The sequence below is a fragment of the Vicugna pacos genome, chromosome 19 (genome assembly GCF_048564905.1).
Source record: "Vicugna pacos chromosome 19, VicPac4, whole genome shotgun sequence".
Lineage (NCBI taxonomy): Eukaryota > Metazoa > Chordata > Mammalia > Artiodactyla > Camelidae > Vicugna > Vicugna pacos.
The window spans coordinates 21,631,377-21,643,506 of record NC_133005.1 but is presented as its reverse complement, the minus strand read 5'-3'; the positions used below and the strand labels follow the sequence as shown (position 1 = coordinate 21,643,506).

The following is a 12,130-nucleotide window of genomic DNA, read 5'->3' as shown; positions in this document are numbered from 1 at the left end:
TTAAGTGCCTGCTTGTGCCAGGCCCTGTCCTGAGAGTTCTGCAGGCATCAGCCACAACCCCCATGACTGTTTTCAGTCCTCTCCCCTCCCGTCCCCTCTCTGTCCCCTCCCCTCGCCTTCTCTCTCTCTTTCTCTCCACATATATTCTGAACTCTAAGAATTCAATTAAAACAAGAAATTATTCCTCTGAACCAGTTTCTGGTAGGTGAGGTTTGTATGTTTTGACAGGGTGTGAAAATATGTGAAGGAGGTATCACACATTTTTTGCTTGTTTGTCACTTATTTTTCAAAAAATCTAAATCATAAAATAACACTTCACAAAGAAATATTAATTACCATGCACTTCTCCTGGCTTCCTTTCGTATTAAAAGTAATATAAATTCATTAGATTTAGAGAGCACAAGAGAAAGTTCACCTGACTCTGCCACCCACCTACAAATTGTTAACATGTTTTCCTTCCAAGTTTTTAAAGCCTGTTGCTTTTTGAAAAATAGTTCTAATTATATCGTGCACACTCATTAGTGCCCTGCTCTTTTCACACTACATTGTAATTTAAATATTTTTATAAGCTCTTCATTCACACCATTTTGCAATTAAAAAAAAACACCAAAGTAAGCATCTTGGTGAAAAAAAAAATCCCTTTTTTGGTCTAGATTTTTGGACTGTTTTGTTAGAATAGATTCACAAAAATGGAATTACTGAGCCAAATGGTATAGCTATTAAGTATATATAATTTATTAAAATTTATCATTGTTTAAGTTAATAGACTTTTTAGCAGTTTGGATTCGGAAAAATTGAGCAGAAAGTCCAGAGAGTTCCCATACACCCCCTCACCAACTTCTGTCTTCCCCTATTATTAATGTCATGCATTAGTGGGGTACATTTGCTACAACTGACAAGCTAATACTGGTGCATTATTATTATTAACTGAAGTCCATAGTCTGCATTAGGGTTCACTCTGTATTGTACATTCTGGGTTTTGACCAACGTATAGTGACATGTATCCACTATTAGAGTATCGTATAGAATCGTTTCACTGCCCTGAAATTCCCTGTTCTTTACCTATTTATTTCTCCCTCTCTCTCCTCAAACCCCTGGCAACCACTGATCTTTTTACTGTCGCCGTAGTTTTGCCTTTCCCAAAATGTCATATAGTTGAAATCATACAGTAGGTAGACTTTTCAGATTGACTTCTTTCACTTAGAAATACGTACTTAAGATTCCTCCTTTTTTTATTTTTTGTTTTTTTGTAGCTTAGTAGCTCATTTCTTGTTATCACTGAATATTATTCCTTTATATGGATGTACCAGAGTTGATTGATCCATTCACCTACTGAAGAATATCTTGGTTGCTTCCAAGTTTTGGCAGTGATGAATAAGGCTGCTATAAACATCCATGTGCAGGTTTTGTGTGAACATAAATTTTCAACTTACATGGGTAAATACCGAGAAGCATGAGTGCTAATGGTACAAGAGTATGTTTAGGTTTCTAAGAAACTGCCAAAGGACCTTCCAAAGTGGCTGTAACATTTTACATTCCCACCATCAGTGAATGAGGGTTCCTGTTGCTCCACATCCTCTCCAACATTTGGTCCTGTCAGTAGTTTGGATTTTTGCCACTGTTGTTTTAATTTGAAATTCCTTAATGACGTATGATGCAAGCACCTTTTAACAGGCATCTGTACATCTTTGGTGAGTTGTCTGTGTAGCTCCTTTGCCCATTTTTTAATTGTGTTGTTCATTTTCTGATTGTTGTTGTTGAATTTTTAGAGTTCTTTGTATATTTTGTGAAATAGTCCTTTGTCAGATGTGTCTTCTGCAAATAGTTTCTCCCAGTCTATGGCTTGTCTTCTCATTCTCTTGACAGTCCTTTCACAGAGCAGAAGTTTTTAATTTTAATAAAGTGCAATTTATCCATTTTTTCTTTCATGGATCATGCCTTTGGTGTTGTATCTAAAAAGTCAGTCATCACCATATGCAAGATTATCTAGGTTATTGCCTAGGAGTTTTACAGTTTCACATTCTACATTTAAGCTTATGATCCATTTCGAGTTCACTTTTATAAAAAGTATATAAAGTATGTGTCTAGATTCTTTTTACTTATGTGGATGTCGAGTTGTTCTAGCACCATTTATTGAAAAGACTGTATTTTCTCCATCTTATTTCTTTGTCACAGATCAGTAGACTGAATTTGTGTGGGTGGGTCTATTTCTGGGCTCTGTTTTGTTCTACTGATTTATTTGTCCCTTCTTTCACCAATACCACACTGTTTTGATTACTGTCATTTTATTGTAAGTCTTGAAGTTGGGTAGTGTTAATCCTCTGATGTTGTTCTTTTTCTTCGATATTTTATTGGCTGTTTCGGGCCTTTTGCCTCTCCACATAAACTTTAGAATCAGTTTGTCAATATTCATTAAATAACTTGCTGGGATTTTGATAGGAGTGCCTTGAATCTGTAGGTCAATTTGGGAAAAACTGACATCTTGACAATATTGAGTCTTCCTAGCTATGAACATGGAATATCTCTCCATTAATTTATTTATTCTTTGATTTCTTTCATCAGAGTTTTTTAAGTTTTCCTCATATACGTACATATCTTGTACATATTATGTTAGATTAATCCCTGAGTATTTCATTTTGGTGGTGCTAATATAAATGGTGTTTTTAAATTCAGATTCCACATATTTATTGCTGGTATATTAAAAAAAAAGTGATGGAATTTTGTATGTTAATCTTATATCCTGTGACCTTGCTATTGGTAATAATTGTTATAATTCGCTCCAGGAGGTTTTTTTGTTATTGATTCTTTAAGATTTTCTATATAGACAATCATGTCATCTGTGAACAAAGACCGTTTTATTTCTTCATGGTAGCTGACTGACCCGAATTTGAATCCTGCCTTATCTTGGCTCCTTGATTTACTTGCTGTGTGACACTGGACAAGAAACTACCCTCTCTGAGCCTTGAGTTTCTTAATCTGTGAACCGATGATAATAATGACTGTCTCGGATTGGTTGCAAGGACCACAGAGAGTGTTAACTATGAATTGAGCCTTCCCTTCCTCCTTCTGGGTTCCTTTGAAAAGGAACATCAGACTCCCAATCCTCACCTCTGCTCTCCTTTCCAGAGAAAAACATCCCAATTGCAATATCTTACTCTCAATATAAGAAAGACCTGACAGAGGACAAGAAGATCCTGTTGGCTGCCATGTGCCTTGTCACCAGAGGAGAGAAGCTCCTGGTGGAGAAGGACATTACTCTGGAGGACTTCATCACCATCAAGGTGACTTCTGTCCTGCGTCTGCACTTGTTCCTGACAGGCCCCCTTTGAGCTGCAGGAGGGCATTGGAGGCTGGGGGTTTGTGCTTGTAACTCTGGCTTCAGCTCTCAAGGGTGGGGATAAGTGGTGTGGATGCAGGGGGATGGATATAATGATAGATCCCAGTGAGGGGGTGGGTGGACACAGAGAGTAGACAAGGTTAACGCCCCATCCTCTGACCGAGCCAGGATCATGGGTTTCCTTGGAGAATGGGGAGGAGGGGGGATGACTTACGGGTATTGCCCCTCCAGGTGCTTGGCCCGGCCGTGGTAGGGGTGGCAGTTACGGTGGAAGTGATGGTGGTCAACCCCCTCTCTGAGAGAGTGGAGAACTGTATGCTGACGGTGGAGGGCAGTGGCCTTCTCCAGGGACAGCTCAGCATCAAGTAAGTGTCAGCCTGAGGGTGGGAAGGCTGCCTTCGTTATAAAATGGGACATAAAGAAGCTGCCAGCAGGGGGAGGAGGGAGAGATTCTGGATCCCCAGGAACCAGCCCACTGCGCAGACACATCAGCGTTTCTTCATTTATTCATGTCTTTCCTTATTTAATCATTAACTTATCCCATCGATCATATAACTCATCCACCCGCTCATTCACATTCATTCATATTTTTTCTCATTTATCCATTTACTTATTCATCCACTACTCTTATTCATTCACTCTCTCCTTCACTCATTCATTCCCTCACTTTTTTATTCACTTTTTTCACTCACTGATTCACTTTTTCATTTATTTACTCAACTCAGTTTTTTTTTTTTTTGGCAGGGGGCAGATAATTAGGTTTGTTTATGATGAAGTCACTGGGGATTGAACCCAGGACCTCCTGCGTGCTATGCATGCTATTTACCGCTGAGCTATATCCTCCCCCCTCAACTCAGTTTTGACTGGTTCATTCATCCACTCATTCTTTAATTTGTTCACTCATTCACCTATTCATTCACTCATTCATTCATTTATGCATTCATTCAACTCATTCACACATACTCCATTTGTCCGTGCACTCATTTGTTTACTTATTCATTCTTAATCATTACTCATTCATTCTTTCATTCACTCACTCACTCACACGCATGTGGTCCTTGATCATATTCACCTGTGGTCTGACCCACATTTCAACTGCTAGGAACACCAAGCTGAACAGATGGGGCTCTGCCTGGAGAAGGGCTCTCAGTGACATATGACCCTTCAAATGAAGACAGTGTGATTTGTGCAGAAGGATGGATCCCCGAGGTCCAGGGGCTCGGAGGCAGCCCTTGAGTGGGGTGGGGGGAACCAGGGAAAGTCCCAGTGGAGCTGACATTCAAGCTGAGCCTTACATGATGACTGGAGGAGCTTCTCAGGGACCAGGAAGGATGGAGAGCTTCCCAGTCTGATGTCTCCATGGCTGGTGTAGTCAGGGAAGGTCTCCTGGAAGAAAGAGAACTTAAGCTGGCTTTGGATGTGATTGGAAAGGCATCCTAGGTAGGAGGAACCATCCAGACAAAAGCCCAGAGGAGGGAAGTGTAAGTTATGTTCAGGGCACGGGGAGGAGACCAGCCTCACTGGTTGGAAAAGGTGAGAAGTGGTGGAACGGACGATTAAGCTGAAACCATATTAAAAGGCTTGAATGTCAAGCCACAAGGTATGACCTTGATTTTGAGGGCTCTGGAGAGCCACGGACTAGCAGACCAGGCTCAGGAAGCAGATGGAGCTGATGGTCTGCCTTTCTCCATCTCACTCCCCCAGTGTGCCCAGCCTGGAGCCCCAAGAGAAGGCCTCAGTCCAATTCAACATCACCCCTTCCAGGAGTGGCCCAAGGCAGCTGCAAGTAGACCTCGTCGGCCCCCACTTCCCGGACATCAAGGGCTTTGTGATCATCCACGTGGCCACAGCCAACTGATGGGCCATGAGGGGCTGAGAGGGGAGATGACCGCTGTTCCCCTCCTGTCCACCTCTCTGCCCTTCCCATGTGGGAGCCAGAAGGCTTGGGTTCCAGTCCTGCTGCAGTTTCTGCCCTCCTCCATAAATTTGGGCAGGTCCCTCCCCTCCTGCACCTCAGTTTCCCTGTCTGTAAAATGAGACTTAGTAATCCTTAAACTTTTGGACAATGATGGATGATGCCTCTAACACCTTCATCTCATCACCCTGGTATCTGGGAGACTGATGGACCGAGCATCACAGTAACCAGCCCTGCCACCTCCCTCCAGCCAGTTCACCATCACCCTGGCTGACCCCTGGGCTTCCACCTGCTTCTCTCTCAACCCTTCAATGCTCTGACCACATCCAGACCCAAGAATCTCCTCCCAGCCCTAATGGAGGACCCTGAAGTCTTCAAGCTGAACCTAAACATCCCTCACCACTCCCCTTTTACACAAAGGAGAGAGCCTGGCCTGTGGCCACGGGATGAGCTGGAGGCAAAGCTGGGGCCTGTGTGCATCCCATTTATACCATCAAAGTTTTACCCCAAAATCACATTCTTAGAAAGCACTGGGTTTGAAGTGATGGGAGAATTTCTCTCAGTAAAGACACAGGCCCAGCAACGAGGGGGCTACTGCTGCCAGAAGAAGCTGAAGACAGAGGAAGGGCCGTGAAGCCTGGTTGCACTTGGGGAGAGAGCCCCAGATCTGCTCTGGCTGTGGTCCTCAGGGATCTCACACGACCAGCCCAGCCACACCCAGTGTTTATGTACTTCTCTGGAAGCAGAACAGTGTTGGCTTTGAAAAACACCCCCAGCAGCTTACCCTACACACGATCACACTCTCAGAATCGAAACAGAACAGAGACTTATAGAACGAGGAACAGAGTGGAGGCCAACAGGCCCTGAAGGTAACTGCAGCAGACGCGGAGCCCAGCTCTGAAATGTTCTAGGCAGCGGAAGGGATTAGAGCTCATCATTTAACCTAAGTAACCCGAACAACAGCCGAACAGGCTCACCTGCGGTGAGAGGCAGAAAGCAGGTCAGGAAAATACAGACAGCCTCTGATGGACGATCCCTGTGACTAAGGCCTCAGTGAAGGCATTTCTCTGATGGTCCCACACAGCATGGGGACCGCTTGGCGAACCCAGATGAGCGGGTGCATTTAGCGAGTCAGGCGCACAGGCTGCCTGGGCTGCAGGGCTCCTCTCGAAACCAGCCGAAGATTTTGGGTGCTGATCTCACACAAGAAGAGCGGGGGGAGGTTCAGAGCTGGCAGCCATTTCCTCAAGACTGAGCAGCAGGAAGGGGCCCTGGGGGCTGAAGTCAACAGGAGGCCATCTCCTACTCTCCGTACAAAGGACACTCCTGTCAGCAGGGAGACCGAGACCCCAGACACCTCATTCTCCCGGCAAACGCCAGCTGCCTGTCTTCCTGGGGCCTGGCTGTCACAGGCTGAGCCTCCCAGGAGGGACTCCGGGATGGAACCTGGGGGGCAGGGTGTGGATTGAGGGGTTAACCCCCATGGAAGGGATGGGGAGGAAGGAGAAGGGGCTGCAGGAGGAACTGAACCATGATGCAGGCCCCGCGACAGCCTGGGCTCAGCCGGCCGGCAGCCCTGGAGCTAGAGTGCGTGTGTTTGAAGAAGGCCAAGTCGCTGAAGGTTATGAAGGCCACCTGCCAGGTGGTTCTGTCTCCAGTTCAGCGCCCCCGCCCTCCGTCCTCTCAGCTGAGCTGAAGTCGTGCTTCACTGGGACAAAACCGGCCCCACAGGGCCTTCCAGCTCCAGCTAAAAGCAGAAGCCACCCCCGCAGCCAATGAGGGCACCCGGGTTGGAGGTGGGACAGGTGGGGACACTGAGACAAGACAGCCAACAGGAAGGTGTGGATGGAAATGTTGCTTCGCAAGCTGCAGAGACAAATGTGCAGGTAGAGATTACCTGTCGGGGGTAGGGCAACACCTTCACGGAGGAAGGCGGAATACGTAGTTCAAGGCTGCAAAACCTTACAGACCTGAGGCTCAGGCCTCCCCCTGCTTCCTTTGAGTCCCCTTGGTCCCTCAGTTGCTGCCATGCCCTTCGGGGAAGTTCTCGACACTGAGTTAGGTCATAATCTGGCTTTCACATGTCCGAGAAGCCTCCAAGCCTTCAGAACAGGGGTGGGCAAGCGTTTACTGTCAAGAACCAGATACACAGTAAATATATGAAATATCGGGGGATTTGCAGGCCCCGTGGTCTCTGTTCCAACTACTCCACTCTGCCTTCCTAGCGTGGAAGTGGCCAGAAACCAGGTGTAAACAAATGAGTGTGGATGCGTTGCAGTAAAATTTTATTCATGAAAACGGGCAATAGGCCAGGTTTGGCCCTCAGGTTATGGTCTGCTGACCGTGCTGTGGAGCAACGTGCTGCCTCAGCTGCTCGCTTCAGGACTGAGTTCTGACGCCAGGCTACGCCCAGCCTGGGATCAAGCCCAAACACGGACGGAGGCCAAGCCCTGAGCAAGCTCTGCAGGGGACTCTAATGAGGTTCCAGCTTGTACCCGTGACCTTAGATCAAGCCATCACTCAGAGCCACAACTGGCCAGGCAGGGTCATGACCCTGATGCAAGCATCAGCCTTGGCCTTGCACTAAGCCCTGGCTCCTGCTACACCTAAATCACAACTTGACTCAGGCCCTAGACCAAGCGCTGACCCAGCCCCAGCCAGTCCTGGCCCCAGACTGAGCTCCAGTCCTGATCTCTGATTGAGCCCGCACCCAGGCTGAGCCCTGAGCCCATACAGAGCCCTGATCTTGGTCTGAACTCCGACCCAACACTGTGCCCTGATCCAGCCTTTTTCCAAGTCCTGACCTCAATCAGAGGTTTTATTCAAAAAACTCTCTCCTTAGAAAGTTAGAATTGAAAGATTCAAGAATAACAATGGCAAATATTTATTGACCACTGCCTCTGTGCTAAACTCATTGTGTATATTATACCTCATTTAGATGAGGTTCTGTCATCCTGTAACACTGAGATCCACTTGGTTTTTGCTGTTTGACTTCTGACGGCTTTCAAGCCCATAAGAAAGCTATGGGCGCCCCCCCGTGGCACCTGTGGGAAGTTCAAGCCCTGGTCCTTTTGTGGGACCTCACCATGGCGCCGGCCAAAGCGCAGTGAAATGGGACTATCACCCCTCCTTGCTCTCTCAAGCCATTTTCAGACCTTCTAGGACCCTGCCCTGCTCTCCCAAGAAAGCCTCATTATGTCACTAGTAAACCCTTTCCAACCCCCTTGATGCTTGTACAGGGTCATCAGTCTCAGATACACAAACCAAATCTGGTGGAGGGCTCAGTCCTGCCCACCATGAGACAATAGGACACACCCCCATTTTATAGATGAGGACAGTGAAGCTCAGAAAAGTTACTCATCATTCAGTCACTCAACATGCGTTGAGCGCACAGAGCAGTGAGAATCAACACGGATGAATTCCCTGTCCTTGGTAGAGTTGGGGAGGTAGTTCACAGAAAAATATAAATTGTTTTTAAATATATGAAAATATAACCAGTGCCCCTTAGAGCTAAATAATATACTAATTACAACAAGAAGATGGTTTTAACTTATCAGATTGAGTAAGATCTAACACTGTAACAACACACTGTGTTGGCAAGGATTTTAGAAACAGGCACGTGTGCACACTGCTATGCATGAGGTAGGACAATACAACCAGAGGGCTATTTGGTAGATCTGTCAACGTTTTATAACTACTGTATATAAAATAGATAAACAACAAGTTTCTTCTGTATAGCACAGGGAACTATATTCAATATCTCGTAGTAACCTATAGTGAAAAAGAACATGAAAATGAATATATGTATGTGTACGTATGACTGTGTACCAGAAATTGACACATTGTAAACTAACTATACTTCAGTTTAAAAAACAGCAAAAAAAAAATTTAAATGTAGTAACTCTACTTTTAGGAATTTATATACATAGACAAAGGTGTGGCCCCACAACTAAAGAGGGGCAGGACTGGAATCTTCCTTCTCTCCTTAAAGTATATATTATTCCTGTATGAGTATTTGTAGAAAATTAGAACAATACAAAAAATTAGGAAGAAAAAAACCAACCCACAGTCCCAGCATCCCTGAATGATGCTGAGCCCACACACTGGCTGCTTCCTTCTTCCTGGCAGAGCAATGCTGCCTCCTGACGGATTTTTTTTTAAGTACATTCATTATTTTACCACTTCTAATTTTTTAAGTGTATTAATTTTTTAACTAGGTAATGCACTCACACGGTTCAATATTTTGAAAATTCTAAATGATATAGAGTAGAAACTCTCCCATCTCTTTCTGTTCCCCTTGAACTAGGGTCCTTTCTCCACAGGCAACCGAACTGGCCAATTCCTTTATATAGCCTTCCAGAGATATTTTATGCCTACACCTGGATTGAGAGTTTCTTTTTTTTTTAAACTATTTTTTAATTGAAATATAGCTAATTTACAATGTTGTGTTAGTTCCGGGTATACAGCAAAGTGATTCAGTTACACATGTACATATATACATATCCTTTTTCAGATTCTTTTCCATTATAGGTTATTACAGGATATTGAATATAGTTCCCTGTGCTATACCATAGGTCCTTGCTCATCTGTTTTATTTATAATAGTGTGTATATGTTAATCCCAAACTCCTAAAGCATTTCTTTCTACTGCCTGCCTTTGAATCATGAACATTCCTCCTAAAAAGTTAGAAAATCCAAAGAAAAATATTTCTACAGAAAATATTCATTACTGCCTGCTTCATTACTGAGTCATGGGAAATCAGACATATTATGAATTCCCCAAATAGAAAGAATGGCCAAGTTGTGTTATACTAACTGGATGTGCATCCAGTAATTATTATGAAGATTTAAGTAATAACATGGAAAAGTATCTATCACAAAAGTTTATTTTTAAGAGAATACACAAAATAGGAAACAATAGAAACAAATCCCTACTTTGAAATTTAAAAAAAAACAATATATCATTTTTCAGCTGTCAAACTAAAAAAGTATGTTTCTTCTGAATGATATTTATCAATTCTGAGAAGCATGTTGTGCAAAGTGTAGTTGTATCTGTTTTGTAACAGAATAAATCGACTCATTTTAAGAAATTTAATTAAAACATTGACATCCTTTGACTCAGAAATTCCTTTTTTAATTATCTAAATATAGAATAATCTTTATGCAAAATTATGGTCATCACATTTTTTTGTTAATAGGAAAACTAATCTTAATGTCCAACTACTGAGAACTAATTCAGTAAACAGTAGTTTGTTCACTTAATGAGATACTAAAGTCATAATGTTTGCAAAGATTTGGGATATATTTTAATCTTAAAAGAAATAGAAAGTTGAGTATATTGTAATATCATAAAACCCAACAAGTAGACAAGGCTAACATTGCATGCTTGGAGTTTGGGGATTCTGAGTAATTTCTTTCTATAGTCATTCTTTATGAGCATTTACATAAAAAATAGTTTTAAAAGAAACAAGCAGAATCCATAAACTGTGGAATAGTATGCATGTGGGTCTGGCCAAGTACAATTTAGACTTAAAGCCAGCAGCAAACCTAATGCCTTTATTATTTCATTTAGTCCTCATAGCCACAGACCAATTTACTAAGTGAACTACTGTTATAGAGGCTTAATATGAAAACTGGAAAGGAATAAAGTCTGTAAGCAGGTCAAAACACATTAGGATTCTCCACCCAACCCTTTCACCTACAGGGACTTAGTTCTTTTAAAGATACAGTGGTATATTTGTACAATGGAATATTCTACTCAGCAGTTAAAAAAAAGAATAAAATAATGCCATTTGCAGCAACATGGATGGACCTGGAGATTGTCATTCTAAGTAAGCCAGAAAGAGAAAGAAAAATACCACATGATATCATTCATATGTGAATCTTTAAAAAAAAAAAAAGAAGAAGAAAAGAGGACAATAATGAATTCATCTACAAAACAGAAACAGACTCAGACATAATGAACAATCCTATGGTTAACGGTGGGGAAAGGGGGTGGGAAAGGATAAATTTGGGAGTTTGAGATTTGCAAATGTTAACCACTATATATAAAAATATATTTAAAAAACAAATTTCTTCTGTATAGCACAGGGAACTATATTCAATATCTTGTAATAGTCTTTAATTAAAAATATGAAAACGAGTATATGTATATATATGTATGACTGGGACATTATGCTGTATACCAGAAACTGACACATTGTAACTGACTATATTTCAATTAAAAAAAAAATTTTTTTAAAGATACTATGGTCAGAATGCCCTGATGTCTGATTGCAGATTTCTTTTGTTCATTCAATGGTTCTCAAAAGCAGGAGTGCCAAAGATTATTCTAGGTAGGGTTGTATACACAAGACCAAACTTCAAGAGGGTTTTAGTCAATTTTCAGGAACAGTTTTGAGCATCCAGGGTTTTTACTTTGCTGGCAACTAGGCAGTGTGTGACTCCATGTTTCTTTTTAATTGACTATGCTTGTTGTTTGTGTGATAGAATTAAGAGGCCCTGCCTTTCAGCTCAGGCTAGGAATACAAAACCCTTCCACATCACTCCTAGCAGGTAAATGGGAAGCGAGCCAGAGGGTTGTCTCAGCCCTGCTTTGCAGTTCATGGTGCTCAGGATATGAGTTCCTGTGACATGGTCCGAGCCAGCCACTGTTTCACCAAGAGCTGCTGCCTATGTCACCTCCCTGATGTCCTTACTCCTCAGTCTTCCTCCGTGGGACTATCCTTCCCACAGTAGAAAACCCTAGTGAACTCCGTGAGAAAACTTTTTTCCTTCTTCTTTTTTTTTTTTTTTTTGAGGTAAAATTCACATGAAATGTTACAACTCAGGAGTATTTAGTGCATTCACAATGTTGTGCGTTGTGCATAGAGAGCGGGT

The 12,130-nt window shown here is 42.8% G+C and overlaps 1 protein-coding gene across 2 annotated transcripts in view; it reads left to right on the top strand.

The window, feature by feature from the left end:
• Positions 1–11,201, top strand: part of TGM6 (transglutaminase 6) — a 40,574-nt gene extending 29,373 nt beyond the window's left edge. The window contains exons 11-13 of one of the 2 annotated variants that reach the window (XM_006207404.3): positions 3,127–3,281; positions 3,569–3,702; positions 5,042–11,201. In XM_006207404.3, coding sequence (XP_006207466.3) covers positions 3,127–3,281; positions 3,569–3,702; positions 5,042–5,195 — 443 coding nt within the window. In that variant the 3' untranslated portion in view covers positions 5,196–11,201. Of the gene's footprint in view, positions 1–3,126; positions 3,282–3,568; positions 3,703–5,041 lie in introns of those variants that run through there. The other variant, XM_072943932.1, reaches the window with a different exon arrangement.
• The last annotated feature ends 929 nt before the right edge of the window (positions 11,202–12,130 follow it).